Source organism: Bubalus kerabau, chromosome 6 (genome assembly GCF_029407905.1).
Source record: "Bubalus kerabau isolate K-KA32 ecotype Philippines breed swamp buffalo chromosome 6, PCC_UOA_SB_1v2, whole genome shotgun sequence".
Classification (NCBI taxonomy): domain Eukaryota; kingdom Metazoa; phylum Chordata; class Mammalia; order Artiodactyla; family Bovidae; genus Bubalus; species Bubalus kerabau.
The window spans coordinates 102017161-102039596 of NC_073629.1; the positions used below are offsets into that span (position 1 = coordinate 102017161).

A 22436-nucleotide genomic window follows, 5' to 3' on the forward strand; every position below is an offset into this window, starting at 1 on the left:
GCTGGAATGAATTTATGACAACACAAAATGGAGGGAAACAAATGGGAGGTGACCCTGGGCCACCGACCTGGCCCTGCACTGGCCTGCAATCCACTCTCCCGGCAGAAGGCAAGATGGAACACTGGCCCTGGAATGAAGAGGCTGCCTTTTAACCCCGGGCAACCTAGCCTTCAGAGGAGGGAGGGGCAGGTGTGAGGAGTTAGGCAATGGCCAACAGCGGTGCAGCTCCAGGCAGCCAGAACTGGACAATGCCACCTCCTGGGGCCAGGACTGGGCTGCCTGGGCTTCTGGAAAGGCAGTAAGGTGTGCTGCTGCTTTCAAATCCTGGTGGCTCCTGGGGATCCAGGCCAGGGGTGGCCCCACCTTGGGGGAAGTGCTAACGGATCTTCTTTTCCCCTGCCAGAGAATGTGGGCCAAAAACTCCTACCAGAAGTGATGAGACCCAATACTCCTGCCTAAAACCCACACTGCAAGCGCCACCCGGGACAAGAAAAATGAAACCAATTTAGCTCCCGATTAAGAAACAGAAACTGGAGATGAATCAAGTGTGCCGGCTGGGCTGGGCGGCCATACATCACATTCCCCGGGCGGAGGCCCCTGCAGCAGGCAGGCGGGCAGGCCGCCTGCTCCTCCCTCCACCAAGGCTCCCGGGGCCATGGCCTAGTGATCAATTCAGAGAGTGATGCTCAGCACCAGCTGGGCCCCACTGCCGGCTGTGTGCCAGGGCAGCAGGCCTTCCTGTTAGCGAAGGGCCCCCTCCCTCCCACTGAGCTGTGGTCTCCGGGGTTGGGCTCCCTCGGACCACTCACTTCTCAATGTCGCTGTTCTTGCAGGTCTTCTGCATGGCCTCCTGTTTGCTGCTCTCACCGTTGCTGGTAGATGGCATCTCTGCCGGGACAGAGAGGGGACTCACACTCTGGCCAGATGGGCAGCACAGGTGAGGGGTTGGGCTTGAATCAGTCACCACCCACCTCGGCCCCTGCTAACCTGGGTCAGGACTTACCATCACTGGCCCATTTAGAGAACTCAGGTGTGATGCGTGTGCTAGGAGGGCCACCACTAGAGAAAGGAAAGAGGAAGGACAAAGTGAGCCCCGAAGGCAGGCAGGACAGCCCTGAGGGTGGGCACCGGGTGGACCCCCACTTCAGGGCCTCCCTTCCCTTTCTCCCACCCGCCCAAGCCTGTGCCCACACTTGCTTTAGGACTGCACCCCGCAGTGCCTCTCTCTCCTTGGCTTCGCCAGGCTCCTCGCCTGTGCAGGGGATGACATCGGCCTCCGTGTATCTGGCAAGGTGGTCAAGGACAATGGATCCTAGTTTGTGGTGGGCCGTGAGGGTTGAATCCCCAGGAGGGCTGCCCCTGGCCCAAGCTGAGACACTGACCCTGGGGGTTTTGGTGTGGATGAGTGACTGGAGGTGCTTGTGGCTTTCCTTATTCCCTTTGGCCTGTCCCACCAGTCCCGCCTTGTCCCGCAGTGCCCCAAGGATACTGTGGCTTCCCATATTCCAGAGTGTCATCCCCATCCACATCCAAGTCAGCATCACTGTCCGGATTCTCCTTGCCGCTGCACATGACGAAGCCAGAGCCTGTGGGAGGCAGGGTGTGAGGAGGGCCAGGGGCCAGCAAGACGAGGCCAAGGATCCCCCTTCTGTTCCCTAAGGTAGGGGTCAGGTTTGGGGCTAGGTAAGGCCTGGCAGAAACTTGGGCTTGGGGAATAGAGAGCACTTGGGTGCTCTTGATTCTGACATTACAGTTCTTTTTCACTCTGCATACCTCAGCCTTTCCTGTACTGCCTGCTGCTCCAAGTGGTCTCTGCTCATAAACCAGCCCATTCATACATTATGTCAAGTCCTCAGGAGACAGGCCTAGTCTAGGCCTGCTGTCCACCTGCCTTCCACATCTAAGAAGAGTAGGAAGAGGACAGACAGGTCTACAAGGCCACCCCAACCCAGGACCTGGGCATCCCGTGCCCCATGGTCCAGCCTGGCAAGTCTACCCGGGGGAGAGTAGGCTGGCAAAGGCCTGTCAGAGCCATACAACGGAACCCTCAGCCAATGTCCTGATTTTGGCCGGCAGGTCCTTGCCAGCAAAAACACCAGGCAGCTGTTCAAATATTTGGTGTCTGAAGCGCCTGACATTAATTATTCATCCCCACCTCACTCAGCCCAGATTCCTGGACAAGTGCAGTTATAAAGGGATTAAGAAGGGACAGCCGAGGGAGGACAGGCATGCACACCTGCTTCTCAGAGCAGTCCCCGGAGGCAACCCGGCTGGGCAGGGGCAGGGCCGAGGGCGGGGCAGGCAGTGACCCCACCAAGGTGTATCTGGCACAGCAACAGGCAGACTCTCGGCCAGTGGTGGGAGGGGTGGTGGTGGTGCAAGGGGCTGAGCTGCTGAAGCTGCCCCACGCCCGCTCACCTGTGCGGACTCCCAGAACCACCCTTCCTGATAGCCCGGGGCCAGGGACCACAAAGCAACTTCTCCCTCCCCACCCTGCCTTCTGCCAGTGGTCCTGGTCTCGGACATCGCGTCCTCCCCGCCCCGCCTCCTGCCGGTGGTCCTGGTCTCGGACATCGCGCCCTCCCCGCCCCGCCTCCTGCCGGTGGTCCTGGTCTCGGACATCGCGTCCTCCCCGCCCCGCCTCCTGCCGGTGGTCCTGGTCTCGGACATCGCGCCCTCCCCGCCCCGCCTCCTGCCGGTGGTCCTGGTCTCGGACATCGCGTCCTCCCCGCCCCGCCTCCTGCCGGTGGTCCTGGTCTCGGACATCCGTGAGCCAGTGCAGCAGCCCTGCTGGGGGCACAGGACTGAAAGCCATGTGACCTGGGGTGAGTGGAATCGATGCCAAGCAGCTCCGAGTTCTGCTCAATGATCTCAGAAATTTCTTGTCCATTCTTCCATTTTCAGGGTCTTACACATTCACGAAGGCAACAGGCTTGTAGTGGGTTGCCAAGCCTCTCCTCTACTGCTTCGTCCTGTCGCCAGAGTCCTGACCCTTCTTTTCCCTGCTCCAACACTGCCTGTGGCTGCTCACTGTGCCCGCGCCCAATTCCTCCTCTTAGGCCAGACTTGCTACGCTCTGGATGCTCCCACCTCTTCACCTTCTCTCATTTCGCTCCCTAAGCCCCACATACACGGACAGACTTACTCCACTTCCAATGTCACCCTGTCTGTCTGGCTCATGCTCTCTCTCCATCTGGAATGTCCTCCATCATTCAAGCCCGTTTCAAAAGCACTTTCTTCCTGATCCTTCTCTATCCTACGCCTCTGGTTTCTGGTCTCACAACGGGCCCACCCATTCCAGAAGCAGCACCAGGGAAAGAGAGAGCTAACAGGTACTGCCCAGCTCCACCCCTGCCCGCCAGTCCTCATCTGCCCTCCACACTGAGGCACAAACAAACTCAAGGCAGCAGGCGGGTCAGCAGCGGGGCCATTAAGCTGAGAAAACACCAAGTTACAGCTCTGTCTCCTATTCACAGCCAAGTGTCCTGACAAGCAATTCCCACCTTGTGGGTGAGTGGCACCTCTATAAACCCTCTGACAGTTTGGGAGACAAACTCCGCCATCAATCAGAATGTAGCCATCAGGTTCACTTAGAGCCTGCGCCCCTCGAGCCCTGCCAACCCCCCTCCCCCAAGTGCACGCAGCTCAGCAGTCAGCCTCACATCTTCGGCTTGGCCAGACCCTGCCCAGCCCTGCCTTGTAGGCAAGTGAGAAGCAAAGCTGAGAATCCTAGCACCACTCCTCAGCCCAGTATGGCTCCCATGGCAAACCTGAGAAAACGAGGCACTCCCAAACTGCCAGGAAAAGTCCAGGCTTCTCCACACGTAAAGCAGCCCAGTGGCCGGAAGTCTTTATCTCTGCAGTCTCGTTGCCTGCCAGGCCTGGACCAGGTCTCTGTAGTCTGGTGGAACACAGCTATTTTGGTTCCCAGGGCCTGTGTGTTTTCTCAAGCCCCTAGGCCTTTGTACTTCCTGTTATCTCTACCTAGAAAGGTCTCCCTCTTGGTCTACAGAACACATTCCTGCCCATTCTGCAAGTCTGACTCTTCTCAATCATGCCTTTTATTCATGGTGCCTGCACATAGTAGTTGCTCTTTAAATACTTCCTGAATGAACTTGCTTCACCATTCTCTCAAACTTCATTGAACTCATCCTCCGCTTGCCTTGACACTGAGGACGTTGTTTCCTGATCTGATTCCTACGCTCAAGGTGCTGAGTACAGATGAGACTTCCCTAGACATTTCTACAGAGGGGCCCCTTCCGTGGTGTCCACCCAGGCTCCTGTACAACTCCAAATTCACATGTATTACCATGTATTTTCACTGTTGCTCACCAGATTAAAACCCTAAGTCTGTGATCTAAGCATTACCCAGCACAGAGCTGGCCAAGCCCACCACAGGTGCCACATAACACCCCCGAGCAGTGATGGCTAAATGCCGACGGTGCTGTTGGTAGGTGCTGGGAGCCCTGTGCCAGAGGCAGGTCCAGGCCTGATCAGCTGGTGGCCTGCAGAAACCTCTCTGGCCACAACCTCACCTCTCAGACCCCATCTCTCAAGTGGGCAACAATCTCCTTCTTCTCCGACCACGCTGACAGGATGGAGAGCACGACACATCTTGTTTGCCAAGGAAAAGGCCTGCCTTTGGCCAGAGCAGCTGACTCTGACCCTGACCCCCTCCTCCAGCAGACAGATGTTGGGAGCCTCTCCCTACCCCTCAGGTGTTCAGAACAGGCTGCCACTGCCACATTTCACTCCTGTGCTGCCCCAGCCAACTCCAACCTCCTTCCCAGCACATTAAACTTTATTTTCTTAATGAAATGTCACTTGCTGACTTCTGGCAGAATCATAATAAAAAGAAACGGCCATAAAGCCATTTTATGCAGACAGGGCCCCCGCCAGCCTGCCCCCCTCCCACACATACTTTGAGAAGGCTCCACAGTCATTTTATGTTCTCAGCTGCTGGAATATCCCAAGCCAGTACTCAGAAGCAAGATGGCACAGAGAACGCCTTCCCAAGCCTCTGGCTCCTGCTCTGTGAAGCTCCAGAGTAACAGGCAAGCTGCCACTCCTGCTGTTACTATCCAGAGCAGGGACTGCCTTCAGACCCCGCAAGATGACCCAGAACACTCTTCAGTCACTGGGGAGTCCCCTTGTTGTGGCTCAGACCCATGAAGGGCTGGGTGCTGTCCGCAGGCAGACTAACCCTGATGATCAGTGATGCTCAGCAGTGGGGGCCTGGGCTAGGGAGGGCAGGCAGTTCAAAAAAACCTCTTCCTTCCAAGTGGATACTTAGCAATAGAGAGGGAAAGGGTTAAGTGCATAAATGATAAGCAAGGCCTAAATTTTATAAAAATGACCCATCTCTCATAAACTCATTTCTTCTTGGGTCATCGCAAAGAGAGAAGGAAAAAAAAAATCAGCGTTAATTTGATCAATTGATCAGATGATCGATTGTGAAACTGGAGATGCCCACTGACTAGGGGCAGTAACGTCCTGGAACTTGAAACCACAAAAAAGGAGCCATCGATTTCCTCACCTGCTGTTCCCAACAAAACCAAAGCCCAGGGAGAAAGGCGTCCTGGGGCCTCCAGAGGCCCGTGCTCTCCAGAGGAGGGGAGAAGGCGGGGGGGGGGGGGGGGGGGGGGAGGTGCGCAGCAGCAGCAGCTTCCGGAGAGTTTTACACTGGAATTAGTTACAGATGCAGTTATGGTGTCTTGTGTAAACGCCATCGATTGGGGAGCTGACAGTCTGGGGAGCTGCGATGCGGGACAATCAATCGGCCTGCAGTGTCACCTGCCACCTCGCTGAACAGTTGACAATGCAATTATCCAGTGTGGAGGCAGGGAGTTGGCGTGTGTCAAACGCACTTAGCCACTTTCCGGGCCTCCTCGATAACGCGTTTCACTGCCTCACGTCAGGAGAGGCACAGAGAGACAGACGCCGTTTAAAACCATTGATACTTGCTCCTTCTGCCTGTACTCCCTCTGTCCCGGCTTAACAATTGTGTTTCCAAAAGGCGATTAAATCCCCGTCAGTTGCCACAGGGGACAGAAGGTGCCCTGCTCCTTGCCACCCGTCCTTGCTCCTCCCACCAAACAAGTTCTAACTCAGGGTGGTAAGGAGGTAGAAAGCGGCAGGCTGGACACACTCCGTTCCAAGACTGCCTCTGGCAGTTGGCTGTTCCAGCACCCGTCACTGACTGTACCAGGCAGCAGGGCTCCCTGGGGAACATTTTGAGAATCTGGGGCTCCCATCTTTAGGAAATCAACATGCAGAAGGAGGCAGCAGCTAAGGCCAGGCCAATTTCTCCCAGCCCTGGACTCACACCACCTCTCAACCCCTTGACCCACAATCTGAAGTTTTACCAAGCAACAGTCAGTTAACAGATCTGCACCACAGCTGCCCCACCTTTCCTCTCCATGGCATCTCATTCCAGGCCACATGGAGCCAGTCTAAATCCAAGGCAAGTACTCAAGTTAAGATGCAGTCCCTAGGCGAAGATCGGGGCAGGATAGAGGCCTGGACAGCGGGTTCTCTTAGTAGCGTCCCTGTCTCTACCCTTCTACCTGTTTGATTCAAAGGGGCTCAATGCTGGATTCCAGGGACGCATTTCCTTCCAGGGCTCAAAGATTGAGCTGCAGCACCTTCCACTTCCTGCCGCCTCCTGGGAAATCTCTCCACCTTGTCACCCAAATGCCCACTGCATCACTGTCACGTCACCTGAAGCCAACCGTTCCATGTCCTCTCTCCAGCCTGTGCATCCCAGAGATAATGAGCTCCAGGCTCCCCTAATCCAGCTAAGTGAACATTCACTGGCAAACAAGACAGGGGAAGGATCAAGGCTCCCATCACAAGTCTCTTGTCCGAGACCAGGAGTTGGAGATAGGCAATGAGGAAAGCCGGGCTCCTTCGTCACACACCTCCTTTGACTACAGGAAGGCGCAGGTTTGTCCCCAGGGGCTGTATAATTGGTTCCCACTGTGGCCCAACCTAGAGGCCCCTTGCTCTGCCCAGGGCTGGCATGGGGTGTCTGAAGAGCATCTTTTCTCCCCCTAATGCTGAACTCTTTTAGGGAGATGTTGGTGAAGCACTACGGTCTATGCACCGCCCTTTATGCAATTATAACTGAGTGGGGAGAAACAGCACCAGCAGGCTAGCAAACCCAAGGTTCAGAGAGGACAACCCGCAGCTTACGCACACAGCCCAGGGTGTCCCCTAGAACTGAGAAGGCCACCATGCTTCCTAAACAAACGTTTCTTTCAGACTACTCTCTTGAAACCTTTCAGTATCTCTTCTTTTAGGCTCTTGAAAATCCACGTCTACCTGGACCTATTCCAGTCCTTACCTGTTCTGTCTGATCCTTCATTCGGTCCTACAATACCAATTCCAAGCCCTCCCAGGCCTGACCTCTCAGGGTCTCAGTAATCAAAGGTCCCATCTCCAAGGCCTATTCTCCTCAGTCAAGTGTCCCACCAAAAATCCCTGCTTGTTCATTGGCTCCACGGCACATTACATTCAAAGGAACTCATCTGCTCCACCAGACCAGCCCTCATTGGGCCTGGTGGGAAGACATGCTGAGGATGACTAAGGGGCCCTGGTCTGGGAGGAGGGACAGGTGATGATCAGATACAGGAACTTATGTGCAATTCTTCAATTCTTTCATATCTAACAAGGACAGCAATCTCTGTTCTGTCAGCACGCACAGTGCGGCTTAAATGGGCCTCGCTGCTCGCCTGCTCATCTTGCCTCTGCTCCCTCTCTCTGAAGTTGGCCGGGCAGCTTCTTCAACCGGCGTTATCACTCCCTCTAACCGGTCTTGGCAGGCAATCTAATTCCTCCTGAAAAGGTCACCGCCATTTTAACTGCCTTTCAATCACATTAAGCACGCGCTGCCCGGCTTGCGGCCCAGCCCGCCCGGCGGGCGATCAATGCGCTGCACTGACACCAGGCCGCCTGGCGGGGCCACACCCAACCCCCCAAGAGTTGGGGCCTCTCGGTCCTGGCCAAGAAGGGCAGACTGACAGATGGCCAGCTTCTGCAGACAAGGTTTCAGGGGCAGAGGCGGTCAGGATCAGCTAGGGCCTCCTTTGATAGCACCCCCCTACCGAGGAGCCTCAGCCTCCTCCGCTCCACTGCGCCCTGCTCTCTGCCTCGTGGCCCCTGCTGATCTCGCTGTAAAACAGCCTTTCAAGTCTGTCTGTCTTTTGACTGCACTAAGCTGTTTAAGAGGCGGCAGCAGCTTCTATCAGGAAAGCCGGAGCAATTCTCTGCAGATAAAGGCACCTCCGGCCCCTGTTCCCTCTTCAAGTCTCACTCTCATTCTCGCTCTCCAAATCGCTCAAAGAAAAACCCCCCTTTGAACTCCTCTCAGGAATTCTTGAAAGGAACAACCTCACCGTGTAAACACTCAGTGAAAACTGACACCCGCCCAGGGCTGAAGAGCCCCTCACACCCGCTCTGCAAGTAGGTCCCAGGGCCTGGGAAATCCATGGTCGTATGCGCAGGCCCCATGCGGCTTCATCTTCCTAAGCCTTGTCTGGAGCCCAGAAGCCATCAGGTCCAGTTCTGGGCCAAGTAACCTGACCAAGAAGTTGCCACAGCAATGGAAGACATGAAAACCTGCAGCCACGAACAGAGCAAACCCAGAGCGGGATCCCGGAACTGGCCAGGGACACCTGTGAGTACAAGTCACAGGATCCCTGGCTTCGGGGCTCTTTGGGCCCAGAAACTCTAGAACAGGACCAGAGGGAAATGGCAAATGGACATTCTCTAGCTCAGTCCTCAGTTTGGTCTGATTAACCTTTCTCATTTACATTTTGCCAGTGTGAGAGAGGACCCGAGGCATAATGCCACACCTGGGCTTGTGGCCTCTTCATGTAGCCAGTCTGCCCTGGACGGCACTGTAGGGACCACTTCTCATCACCAGCCCTAGAAGCGTAGCCCCAGTGAGGCAGAGACCCTCCTCTCAGCTGCTGCGCTATTCCCAAGGGACCAGACACAGCATTACTCCCAAGGGTGTTGCCCAGAGAACTGGAGGCAGATGGGAAGCAGACTGGCTCACTTAACGACCACAAGCTGCCGTGCCAGCTGTGCTTGTGCACAGAAGAGCGGTGAGCTGGAGGCTGGGAGGCAAGACAGCTCCCCCTTCACCCTGCCCAAGGCAGGAAGCATCAAGAGGACACGGATCTTGGGTTCCTACCAGTCTGCTATTTAACCTGGTGGAGATGGGGGACTTCCATTGGGCCAAACCATGTATCTCCAAGGATCCAGGTGGGCAGTGGAGCTGGGGAGGTCCCTGCGGAGCCCTCTGCAGCGAGTCCAAGGGAAGCAGGAGCAGCTGGGCACAGGCCCCTCTTGCTTCAGGGCAGAGAGCACCCAGGGAGAAGGGATGGGATCACAGCTAAAATTAGATTCACCAATGAAGCTCATGGGAGGTCAAATTTTGCCATAACTCACTCTCCTCTGTAACTGATTTCCCTGACGTGGGGCTGAGGAGGAGGAGGAGGAAAATCCAATGTGTTTGCCTGGAAGCCCTCGGGGCCCCCAGTGCTGGAGGTGTACAGCAGGTTGCTGGATTCTCATTTATCAGCCTTAAGAGGGATGGAGTGATAAATGCATAACCGTCCCTTTAATATTTTATGCAGGTGCTAACGCGGCTTGGCTGTCACCTTCAATGCATCACCCGAGGCGGAGAGCCCCCCTCGTCACTCCTAGCTTGCAGCCTCACAATTCCATTTCCCCACCCAAATACATCCATTTTAATATGCACATCACAGGCAGGCAGCACAGTCACAAAGAAGCCCTGCCAGCAGCAGTTCCCACGTGGCTGAATGGATGACCAGCCACCAGCCCTGGCCTCTTGGCTCCCATAGATGGCTACCCAGCAGAGGCCTGGCCGCCACAGCGCCACTACCTAGGTGTTGGCTGCTTGTACCTCGGAAACCACCTTCCAGGAGAGTGGTGGCCCGTATCCGCTTCTGCCCGCACCACTCATACTCCTCAAAGCGGTTGCTGTTCTCATGCTCGATGTCCGCGGCATCGTCCTCAGCCATGCAGGAGCCTTCCCTCTGTGAAGAGCAGAGCAGGATCATGCGGGTCCCAGGTCGTCCCTACCTGCTCCCCAGGGCCTGCGAGGAAGGCACAGCCCAGGCCCCCAGCTGCGGTGTGCCCCACAGGCCCCCGGCTCTAGGGCTCCTTGGAAGTAAACCAATCGAGAGGTCAAAGACCTGGGCTTTTTCCCAATAATTTTCCACTGGAGCCCCAGGGGAGGAGTGGGAGAGTGAAAGCAAAGGAAGAGGGCAAAGAACAGAGAAGAAGCAGCTGCTGAGACCACGTGGAGACCCCAACAGCCCAGAGATTGGAGGCAGTCAGCGGCTAGAGTCAGGGGAAGGGGGCGGGGTAGGTGGTGATGGCCCCTCTACCTTAGAAAGGCAATGCTCCACATGCCTACTCATCTCCTGCTCCGATCCTGCCAGGGGGCGGCTGCACAGGGGACATACCTGCCCTTCATCTTGCTTCCTCCGTTTCATTTTCCCAATCCGAGCTGCATGGAGAAACCAAAACCAAAGCACAGAACAGGCAGACGGTCACTGGAGCTCCCAAGGTCCCAGCGGGACTGACATCCTGACCTCCTCCCACCCATTAGCCCTCTGGCTCACGCCCAATCGTGCCCTCGTTATGCAGCACCTTCAGCTCCTCTGGGGTCTGGGCCCTGCCACGAGCGCCTGGGGAGGAGACTGGTGCTAGGCCAGCCGAGTGTCCAACTCTTTGGCCACAGCTGGCTCAAGCTCAACCCACAGTTGCCTACCTGCGGTGCTCAACTGAGTCCAGTGAGCAAAGATGCTCCCCTTGGTACTTACTAGGTATCTCCCCAGAAGGCCAAGAACGCAGGCTTTTTTAGAGTCAAGACACACAACTTTAGAGATCACCTCTTGGCTAGAATCTAAGGTCTCTCCAGGGGCCTGATTTGGCCAGCTGTTCACTTATCAGTTAAAACCATTTTGTTCCTGGGCCAGCAGGCCTGAGGTACAGCCCTCAGTCTCCTATATAGAATCATCCCTGGGAGGATTTTTCTCAGGTCTGCTGGTCCCATTTTACAGAAGAGGAGATCGAGGCCCAGTCATAAAGGTACAGAGGGTCTAGTCAGAGAGCCCAGGATATCCTGAGAGGGTAGCCCTTACTGTGCCTACCCGAACCTGTTCCATCATTTCTAATCAGTGAAGAGGGGCTGGCAGGCCCCCGAGGCAGAGGGCTGCCTGCCATGCTGTCCCACAGGGGGTTCAATTCCAAAGTGCACACTGCAAGCCCACAGCACTGCTAATTAATGCTGAGAGATGCAATCATTTCTAATTAGCTCACTAATCCCTCTCTGCAGCCCTCCTGTCACTGAAGCAGGAAGGGGTCAAAACAAGGGACTCTGTTCCCTCTATCCCCTCCCTTGATGCAGAGCTAGCCACTTGGAGACCAGACTGATTAGGGCGGGGGTGGAGCCAGCCAAGGAAGGAAGGGTTCCCCACTGCAAGACCAGAAAGAACTTTCTTGTGGATACTGACGCTAGTGGAAGGCTCATCAATGCAGGCTAGGGAGTGAGACAATGGTGAACACTGATGCAGGTGACAGTTGATAAGTTACAATTTAGAGCTTTAGCTGTGTGTAAGATTTAACTGCCTTACACAAGGAAGCTCATTTTATTCTATATCTGGAAACCAGGTTGTATTAAGCATTTTTCCAGATAAAGATACTTAAAGCTCAATCAGGCAGTCGCCCAGGTAGCTAAAAAGTGGCAAAGGCAGGAGAGGAAACCATGCCTTACTCCATAGCTTCAAAGGCTCTCTTGTCCCAAGAGTGCCCCCAGCTGATCAGTATCAACAAAGACGGATCCTGTGAGTGTGCTAGGGGAGCACCTGGAACCCCAGCTCCTGCCTGTTGAGGGCCTGAAGCAGGGAGTTACTCCAGAATAGAGCAGCCCTAGCAAAAGCCAAATCAACAGGAAAGCCACCATCCCACAAGGACTGAGCATGGAGTTTGAGAAATCTTGCCTGCAGCCTGGCCCATCTCCTCTGTTTCCGCTGCTCTCACTACAGATGTGACCATGTTCTGGTGCCCACTTGATTTTGTGGACAAAGATCTAGACTCTTTCACCTTGACTGCCCTAACCCTTGGAATCTCAGGCTCAAGCCACCTTGACACTCTAGAGCCAGGGCTGGGGTGGAGAAGGGATGCCAGATACCAGAAAGGCATTGAGCAAGTGACTCTCAGAGTTCGAGAAGGCTGTATGGAGCCGTGCTCCGGTACAAAGGTGCATCCCCTAACCTGCCTAGAGCCGGAGGGAATGCCTCTCTGGTAAGAAGGAGACGATGAGAGACACTGATAAATTGAATAAAGAGGTGAATCTCACAGGATTGCCAAGGAAGCTAGGACACTAGATGCTCTCCTCGCCCAAGCCACTCATGCCAGAAAACTCCTTGTGGTCCCAGGAAAGCACCCTGATGGACTGGGCATCACCTGGAAATTCTTAGATAAGCAAGGCAGGTTTGGTTATTTTCTTGCCATCCATCTTCTAAGTCCTAAACTAAGCTTACTAAAGCATGATAGGGAAAAGTATGTTCCCTACCTGGAAGCTTCCACTATCAGGAAGAGTCAAAGTATTGCCAAGGAGGCAGCATGGCATGGTCCAAGCAGCACAGGCTTTGGAGGTAGGTGTGTGTTTATCGCTCAGTCTGTCCGACTCTTTGCAACCCCATGCACTATAATATAATCCATCAGGATCCTCTGTCCATGGAATTCTCCAGGCAAGAATACTAGAGTGGGTTAACCGGTTCAAACCATGGCTCGGCTATATCCCAGCTGTGTGGTTTTCAAAAAATCACTTCACCTGTCCCAGCCTCAGTTTCCTCATCTACAAAACGAGTGTTAACACTCCCTCTCAGTTATGATAAAGACGCTTAACATGGGGCTGGCCCATGATAAATGCTCTCCTTTTCCCAATCTGGGGCTCAGCCTGGCAGCAGAAACCAAGTGGCAGGAACTGGGGATCTTGAACATCGATGGCCTTACCAGCTGGTCCAGAGACCCCCAAGCCCCTTACAGCCAACCCCCAGATATACCACACCCTAGTCGGCACAAAAAACTAGATCATCCAGTTTGTTCAGCAAACAGGAATGCTCCAGAGGTTTGAATCCAAAAAGGGGGGGGGGGGGGGGCGGCTGCTAGGTAGTGCATACGCAGCGTGCTTTCAGACAAGGCCTCTAAGAGCTGTTGAGCCCACGCTGATCACCTTTGTGAAATGTGGGCTGACTGATAACTCAAAGAGCCCTGGGATGAGTTAGTTCCTGTTGCCGTGGGAACTCCAGATCTCACTGCATTGTCAAGTCTCAGCAGAGAGGCTGTATTCACACGACTGGGCACTGATTAAAAACTGGAAGAAAAACATTCTCAGCGCCCTGCCGGCTTGTACAGTGAGGTCCCAGCAGTTTGCAAATTCAAAGCGGAGCTCCCAAGTGGAATTGTGTGGCTTGTTCCTCATTCTCTGCCACTTATTGCCCCCCAGGGTTCTTCAAGGCCTAGAGAGGCTCACGCAAGAGCTGGCAACCATCACCTCCATTAAACAGATGGGGAAACTGAGGGCGGCAGCCTCGGTCGGCACATACTGAGGCGCTGTGATTGCGAGGAAACCAACGGGCCCTAACGTTAAAGAGACCCAGGCGAGCCAAGAGCTGCAGGCAGTGAGAGGGAGGAGGCCGGGGGTGGGGCGAAGGGAGGGGCTGCGCAAGACTCACCATTCAGTCGGGTCTGCCGGTTGGCTCGCACTCGCAAGAAGGTCTGGGAGAAAATCCCGGGCAGATGCAAAAAAGAGAAGACAGCGTCAGCGCGGCCGGGAATCCCAGCCCCCGCCCCAGCCCCGGACCCCGGTCCAGGCCTGCCCCGCCCCAAACAGCCCGTAAACAAACCTACTTCCTCCCTCCCGCCGGCCCCCCTGCTCCGCCGGCCGCTCCGGGCCCTCGGCATAGCCGCCGGGGGCTGCTCTAGCGGGCCCCGGAGGCCGCCGCGCGGTGCCGCCCCAGCCCCGGCCTCCGGCGCTCCGGGCCCCGCGGCCGCCCGGCCGGCGAGGGCGGCGATGCGGGCGGATTCCCCCTGGCTGCCCGGCGGCGGCGGCACCTCAGCTCCCAGCGGCGGCGGCGGCCATGTTGGCCTTGATCATGTGACCCGCCGCCGTCGCGCGCCGGGGGTGAAAGTTCAAGAAGTGGCGGGTGGAGGGGTGGGTCTGCCGGACCAGGACCAGGAAACAGCTGCTCGCACTCGGGCAGCAACAGGCTGAGGCCGCCCAGGGGTTCCTCCCACCGCCCGCCAAAACCAGCCCGCCCCGGTTTTAGCGGCTGCGAGGTCCTCCCACCCAACTCCACGCCCCTTCTTAGCGCGGGGCTTCTTCCGTCCCGGAGCCCCGCCCGGCTCCCGCCTCCCGCGCCTCTACCCCTTTGCTGGGGAGGTGGCGTAGGACTTCCTGGTCGCCGCGGGTCGTGCCACCGTAAGTCCCAACTGTCCAGCCCCCAGCAGTCTGGACCCTAGAGGATTCCAAACATTTCAGCTGTTTTCTGGACAACCCCTGGAGCTGCTACTGGTAACGCACACCCACGAGTTGGAACCCAGCATCCCTCAAACAAGTGCTTTCCTCCAGGATTCTCAGTTCCTAACGGGATACCACCATCTACTCTGGTGTGCCCACACCAGAAGCTTGAAAGTGAGTCGTCCTTGATCCCACCCTCCTTCAGTTTCTCGCGCTCAATTCTTCTCTCCGAGAGTCTACCTTTAAAGGTCTTTTAAACCTTCTAATCTCCACCTCTGTGTATCTCCTACTTATCCTTCTAGACCTGTTTGAAAACTATCATTTCCTCTCTACTTCAATCTCTACCCTCAGTATGGCTTATACAGATTTTTATCAGACCACTCCAGGGACGGGACCTTGTGTGAGTCATGAGTGAACCCAGAGCTCGGCACAGAACTTGGCATAGGCAAGACATCCCTGTGTGTTTCTTCAGTCGCTATGCCTCTCTGGGATGTACTGCTGTATCATAATCTTCCTGAGCTCTCTAAATTTGCAGCTGTCACCCTTCTGGCTTTCTGATCTCCAGCTTCCTCTGTACCCTGTCCTTCACACTACATGCAGTGTGATCTTCCTATCATGCAAAACTGACCCTCTTTCCTTCTTCTCCTTTAAATCTTTCAGTGGGTCTCCACTGAGATGATCTGCATACAGGTCATCTCTGATCTGCTCTGCCTGCTTCTCCCGACTCCTCTTCTACCATTCCTGCTCTCTCCTTTGGCCTTCCTGACACTCAGCGTTGCAGAGCTACCTGTAGCTCTCTGAGCACTCCATACTCTGCACTCTGGGCTAGATGATTCTCCATGCACCTGTATTCCTTGCTTGGTTAACTGTTGTTCATCCTACAGGACTCTGGGTGGGAAGACTTCACATTTCCCCCAATGTTGGGTTAGTTGCTGCTTCTTTAGTTTTCACAGTCCCTTGGCTTCACTTTGAATTTGGATATTTTGATTGTTTGGACCTGTCCCTTCTCCCTGGGAGCTCATCTCCATGCAGTCACCCAGCACAGGGTCTGGCATGCAGAAGAAATCCGTAGGAAGGAGAGGAGGATGTTTATGAGGGAAGTTCCTGAGCCCACTGGAGGGCTGGGGAGCGATCTAGGATTCAGGGCCAGACAGACTCAGCCTGACTTGGTTCTTCACATGTATGTGTGTTTAGAAAAGTCACTTCTCTCTAGGCCCCTTCTCCATTTCCTTAGCAATAAATTGGGGCAATGAATCCTAGCTTGCACAGTTGCTATGAGGGTAAAGTGAGGTAATGGTTAAAGGGTTAGGTAACCCAGCAGGGGCTAAGTAAATGGGAATCCAAAGCAGAAACCAGTCCCCTCTGATTTCAAAGCCAAGTTTGAGGATTTTTTTTAAACAACATAATTGAGCAACTACTACATGCCAGGCATTGTGTATAGATCAGGGAATTCGAGCTTCACCTTCTACCAGTTCCCCTTGTGTTTTACATTCTAACAAAACTGAGCTGCTGGTGGGTCCCCAGATACATCATTCTGTGTTACACCTGTGTCCTTTGCACATAGTGTTGCCTTGGTCGGGAATATCTTTTCTTCCTTGTCCACCAAAGTGAACTCCTGCGCATTCTGTTCAGTCATTACCTCCTCTGTGAATCTTATTCTGATTTTTCTCTTTCCACTGTGCTCTCCTAGAAACTTATTTACATTCCCATCATAGCATTTAACTGCTAGGTCACTTCAGTCGTGTCCAACTCTGTGCGACCCCATAGACAGCAGCCCACTAGGCTCCCCCGTCCCTGGGATTCTCCAGGCAAGAACACTGGAGTGGGTTGCCATTTCCTTCTCCAATGCATGAAAGTGAAAAGGGAAAGTGAAGTCACTCAATCATGTCCAACTCCTCGCGACCCCATGGACTGCAGCCTACCAGGCTCCTCCGTCCATGGGATTTTCCAGGCAAGAGTACTGGAGTAGGGTGCCATTGCCTTCTCCGCATAGCATTTAAAGTACTTAGAAATTATCTATCTGCAAATCTAACCCCTTAAAGGCAAGGACACTGAACTGAGCATGAGTACTAGATACATGGTTGAGTAAAGCCAGGGAGTAAAGAAGGATAAGACGTTTTTGCCTTAGAGAGAACCCCCCAACCCCAATCTAATGCAAGAGTGAGTCTCATGATAGATAAAGTATGTTTACAACTTTTCACAGTTCCTCCTATCACAAGCTGCATTTCCTCATCCCTTGATTATGTATTGGCCCTGTGACTTGCTCTGCCAAGTGATGGGTGAGTTGTAGAGTCTAGGCCTCAAGAGGCCTTGCAGCTTTGGCCTTCACCCTCTTGGCATGACACTGCCCTGAGACTGCCAAGTAAGGCAGTCAGTCTAACCTACTGGAGGATGATAGACCATATGGAAGAAAATCAAGATCCCTGATCTCTCAACATGTGGTGAGGCCATTTTGGACTTTCCAGCCCAGCTAGTCCTCCAGCTGAATGAGCTTCATGAATGAGGAAAGCTCTAGTCAACCGACAGAATCATGAGAAATCAAAGTTGTCTCAAGCCACTAAGTTTGGGGATGGCTTGTTATATACTTGTAGATAACGGAACGGAGAAGGCAACGGCACCCCACTCCAGTACTCTTGCCTGGAAAATCCCATGGACAGAGGAGCCTGGTAGGCTGCAGTCCGTGGGGTCGCTAAGAGTTGGACACGACTGAGCAACTTCACTTTGACTTTTCACTTTGATGCATTGGAGAAGGAACTGGCAACCCACTCCAATATTCTTGCCTGGAGAATCCCAGGGACGGGGGAGCCTGGTGGGTTGCCGTCTATGGGGTCGCACAGAGTCGGACACGACTGAAGTGACTTAGCAGCAGTAGCAGCAGCAGATAACGGAAACATTAAATGGGTGATCACAGTATAGGGTGATCAGAGCAATGACAGGGACACACAGGGGTCATGAGAAGAGAATGCTAGTCCAGAAAGGCTTCCTAGAGCAGTGGAGATTGGGGCAGTTTGTTGAAGAATAAATAGAAATTTGATAGGGTGGAGTAAAATAATCCCATTAAAAACAGCATGTGTGAAAACACACAGAGGCAAGAAAGGAATGGCACAGTCAAGGAGTGGTTAGCATTAATCTGGCGACCATAGACCACAGGGTTCATAGAAGGCAGTATTAGGAATGGAAGCTGGAAACACAGGTTGAATCTAAATCAACGTGTATGGCCCTGGAGGCCTTGGTGCCATTCCTTAGCACACTTAGCCTGTGTCTAGCGTGTCATATCTGTGCCTGATGGTTCCTCTCCCTGGCTCAGCAAATAGTGGGGCTGATGCTGTGGCTGAAGTAGACAGAAGAGCCTCCAAAGGCAGGGCTCTGTTTCCCTTGGGAGTGGAATTCTCTGGGATGGAGCCCTATCTCCCTATCCCAGAATTCCCTCAAGTTGGGTCGTTGCTCCATCTTGAAGCAGGATTGTCTAGGTGAGGACTGACTGCCTTTCTTAAACTAGGGGTCACAAGAGTAGGGATCCCTCCTCAGAGCTGAAACTTTGGGCTCTGTACTTTGAGTCGCATACAGAAGCATCGAACAGAGGAGGTGCCAGTGGAAGCTGGTATACAGTCTGTACGTGGTATTTCACTCACCAAGCTCTGTACCTGATGCCAGGCTGTGTCAGTGGGGAGGAAGAGGCACCCAGAGAGAAGACCTCAAATTCCAGGAAAGGCTTCCTGAGTGCCAGCAGTGACCCTGGTTCCCTGCCCGAGATGACAGGTCCCTGCCACCTTGTTTCTTTGCATTAGTCAGGGCTGCGTTTCTCTTTTCACATCATGGCTCCCTGAGAAGCCCCACTGCCGTTCAGGCACACGTTCCTTGGAGCAGGCTCTGCTTACACCCTCTGACGGGCTCCTGCAGGTGGGGCTCTGTCTGTTCTCAGACACAAGCTTCTAGGGAAGCCCTTTCTCCTTCCCTCCACAAAGAAGGTCTGGATAAGCTGGAATGTTCCCCTTAAGTCCCCTCCTGCTTTGCTGCTTGAGGACTGTATGGTTATTCCTATCCTGTTTGCCCAAGGCACTCACAGGCAGTATTCTACCCCCACCATGCCCAACACTATGGTCTGGCAGAATTGATGGCTCTTTGCTCAGGGGATTCTGGTTTTTGAAGTGTGAAGTCTTTAGGTGATGCTGGGCCACATCCCTGGGTCCTTGATGACACTGAACCCTAGAGGGCAGATGGCTGGGATGCTTCTGAAGAGCCCACCCAGGCCCAGGTGACCTTGGCATCTCTCCCTCAAGTCCATCTGTGTAAGACACGTTCCATGACACCTGTGCCTTCTGGTTCACTTAGGGTCATTAGACGCAACGGGAACCAAACACAGTTCAGTCCCCTGCCCGTCTTCTGGGGAGAGGAGGAGTTAACTGGGTTAACTCTGATGGACTCATCCAAGTGCCCAGCCTGCCCTGCTCACCTGGTATCTGTCTGAGTGGTGCAGGTCGTCGGTGGCTGATGAGTGTGGTGATGCCGTCGGAGACTCTCCTTCCCTCTTGATGGAAGCAGACAACAAGAGGGACTGAAAGAAGAAAAAGGACACATGGCCTCAGGCTGAGTGAGACCTACAGTCCATCCCCTAGGGTGTTGGGTCCTATGGCGCTTTTAGGAGGGGGGCAGAGAAAAGGAGAGCAGGGGGGTGGAGGCTACACTTGAGATTCTAAAGGCATGTGGTCAGGCCCCGGAGTCTGGTTGTGGGAGAGGATGGCTTGATCCTGGGGATGGGTGGAAGCCCCTGGAGAGGGTCCAGTCTCCTCCACCCCAACTAATCTCTGTCCCTGTGGGGCAGGCCTCCCAGGGGGCTGAGGCTGTATAGGCTTTGTTCTCCCGTAGGGAGCAGAGACTCTGGGACCCTAAAGGGTTGGGGCAGAGCCACATCCCTGCCACTCTGCTTGCCCCTAATACAGGCTGGTGGCAGCCCCGCTATGGAGACAGTAAATTAAATAGTATGTATGAGTTTCCTCCATGCAACTAGGAATGTGCATTGGCTCCACTTCTCCCTGTGCTGTGGCGGTGACCCCAGCAAAAACCACAGCAAAAGTAATCCCCCCGTGTCAATCCCGCATGGCCTCTTCTACATACGCCGCAGTTTAGATTAATAAACTGTCTGCTTTAAACTGCGCGAGCTCCACAATTCTAAATACCACATGGCACATTCAGCCTGTTCTTGCTGGCTTGTGCCAAGGCCTGTTCAGCTGCAAACTGGGGGCCTGGAGGCCTGAAAGCAATCCATACTTCCCGCGCCCCCCCACCCCCCACCTTCTCCAGCCTGCACAGCTCTGAGCCGGAAGCATACAATTCCCTCGGAGGCCTCCCCAGCCTAGAAAACCATGCCAAATCGCCAGTGACAGCCCAAAGAAAGCAATCTGGGAAAGATGGAGCAGCCATTTATCCTTCATCTCCGACTGAGCCTTAGGATGTGACCCGCATGCGGTGGCCACGCTGCACATCCTCACGCCTGAGGGCCCTGGGAGGGGAGGGGGCAGCTGCTGGTCTGGCAGGGCTCCCTGACTCGGCCTCAGCCCAGGAGCTGGATCGGGGAGGAGGCCGGGCAGGGCCTGGGGTGGGATTCCCTGCAACTTGGGGCCCCTTCCTCACCCACCCTGGCCCAGTGGGAGGCCTAGTGAGTGCCTCAGCTCCCAGCTCAGAGAAGAGGTGGGCTTTCAGGCAATGTCCTCCTCCTCTGGTCCCAAGGAGGATGCTGAGGAGGGACAACATTGTGGGGCCCCCGCCCCTCCATCAGGAGAAAGCTTGAGCTCATTTGCTTGCGCGTGCTCTCTCATTCTCTCTAGGTTAGAAGCCCTGAGAGGCCTCAGAATTACACCTGGGGCAAACGGAATAAAAAAAGGTCACTGGCGCTTTTTAAACATGGACCAAAAAGCAGTAAAATGTGTTTTGAAAAAAAAATCCCAGCATTAAATCATGACTTTTTGCCTGGCTCTTCGCCTCATTAAAAGTGGCCTTTTGGAAGGTAAAATTATCATTGTAAGCGATAAGATCTTTAAGAAAATAATTCACGGCTTCTTCACCCTTTAATATGATAGCCGCCACCGGCTAATTTTTTTCTTAATGGCAACGAGGCCATCAATCTTGTCTGAGGCCCCCTCGCCCTCTCCTCCTCCTCCCTCCCTCCTTCTCCCTGTCCTCTCAGTCTCTTGCTTGAACCTTATACCTCATGCCTCTTCCACCCATGACCTGCTTCCCTAAAGCCTTGGTCAAGGCGCAAGACAGACCCTGAAACCCTCAGCTTTGGGGCATGAACTTATATCTAGAAGTGAGTAAGTGGTGGCCATTGCCTCCGAATCTGATTATCAATAATCCAGACGGTGGTGGTTGCAGGAATCCGCACATGTTTAAGATTTCCTGTGTAAGTATTCTGATGGGCTATGGGTAGGTGAGTGGGTGTGCATCGGTGCATGTGGGGAACCAAGTATGAATGTGGTCTGTGTGTGTTTGTGCTTTGAACAGAGGCCTCACGGGTCAAGTCCTCAGCCCTGCCAGCCACGCTTAGGTGTCAGGTCAGTGGTTGTGCCTGACCTGGTGACCTGTCTCCATTGAAGACTGCAGGCTGGGCTAGGCTTAGCCAGTGTGACTTCTCCCCCCACATCTTCTCCCTTTAGGGCTGGGAGGGCTTTGCTTTCTTGGCCAGGGCCTGCATCTGTCCAGGCCTGGGCTAGGTCCCCTGCCACTCCTCTGTCTACCTTGCTGTGTTGAGTGCATGGAGCTCGAGTCCACTCCTTTAGACAGGCCTGCAGGGGAGACGGGCCAACCCCCTGGAAGTAATATTTTCACTCTGGCTCCTTTTCCCAAAAGTGCCCTCTCAGAGGTCACCTGTACCTATAAGACATCTAAATACAACAGCCTCCTTCTCCAGCCCTCCTGTTTGACATCTGACTACCCCAGACGGTTTGAGATTTTTTTCCCTTAGGGCCCCAGGACACCATGCTCTCCTGTGCCCCTCCTTACTCATCACTGTTCCTCTTCTGCTCCTTCCGTGGCTCTGGGGCCTTCTCTTGACCCCGCCCCCACAGGAGTCCCAGACTCTGTTCTTGGCTTCTGCTCTAATCGCTCCACACACACTGACTGATTTCATCCATTCTGAGGAATTCCCTGGTGGACCAGTGGTTTGGACTCTGCACTTTGCCAAGGGTGCAGGTTCATCCCCTGGTTGGGGAACTAAGATCCTACAAGCCCTGTGGCATGGCCAGAAAGTAAGTTTCATCCACTCATTCCTCACTCCCTATAGAAAGGGCTGAGAATTCCTGCCTTTACAAGTCATTGTGAGAATTTATTAAGATAGGATGCCACCTTACTGAGGGGTGGGGGAAAGGGGACACTTGGTAAGGGTTTAGTCTTCCTCCCCAGGTCCCCACTCCTTCAAAACATCATCCCCCTTGAGGACGCAGTACCGTCTACGTCTGTGGCCACCTATGAGAGTTCTCGGTTCGAGTCATGCCATCCTGCTGAGGCCTTTGGCCCCTTTTTTGAGCCCCTGTCCTTCACTCTTCCTTTCTCCATCTGATGTTTTCAAGCTTCCCTTTCATAGTGTCTGTTCAGAGAGTCAGATGGTCTCAAATGAGCCCCACATCCTCTCTGGCTCCCTGCTGCCCTCAGGACAAAGCTCATGCACTCATCCCATGGGCTGGCTTTGTAAGGCCCCGTACCAGCTGTCTTGATCTGCATGTCTATATTTTTCTTTACCTGCTGCAGCTCACCTTCCTCCTTCTGAGTCTCTCCAGACTTACAGTGTCTGGGTCTCCCACTCCCCCGGTTCATTCTTGGCTTTGACCCCATCTTGACTGGAAGAGGAGGGAGTCAGATGAGCATACTCCAGCTCCCA

At 54.2% G+C, this 22436-nt stretch overlaps 1 protein-coding gene and 1 long non-coding RNA gene across 5 annotated transcripts in view; one reads left to right on the plus strand and one right to left on the minus strand.

The window, feature by feature from the left end:
* RNF220 (ring finger protein 220) overlaps positions 1-22436 on the minus strand; it is a 267983-nt gene that overhangs the window by 5499 nt on the left and 240048 nt on the right. For 2 of the 4 annotated variants that reach the window (XM_055586085.1, XM_055586087.1), the window contains exons 4-11: positions 19017-19118; positions 13779-13821; positions 10422-10543; positions 9935-10067; positions 1490-1586; positions 1198-1284; positions 1004-1059; positions 810-888 (exon numbers count right to left, since the gene is read on the minus strand). In XM_055586085.1, coding sequence (XP_055442060.1) covers positions 810-888; positions 1004-1059; positions 1198-1284; positions 1490-1586; positions 9935-10067; positions 10422-10543; positions 13779-13821; positions 19017-19118 — 719 coding nt within the window. Of the gene's footprint in view, positions 1-809; positions 889-1003; positions 1060-1197; positions 1285-1489; positions 1587-9934; positions 10068-10421; positions 10544-13778; positions 13822-13953; positions 14360-19016; positions 19119-22436 lie in introns of those variants that run through there. The other 2 variants (XM_055586086.1, XM_055586088.1) reach the window with 2 other exon arrangements.
* On the plus strand, positions 14290-20535 carry LOC129655550 (uncharacterized). The gene is made up of 2 exons (XR_008716037.1): positions 14290-14737; positions 18896-20535. It is a non-coding gene; the product is annotated as an uncharacterized LOC129655550 (long non-coding RNA).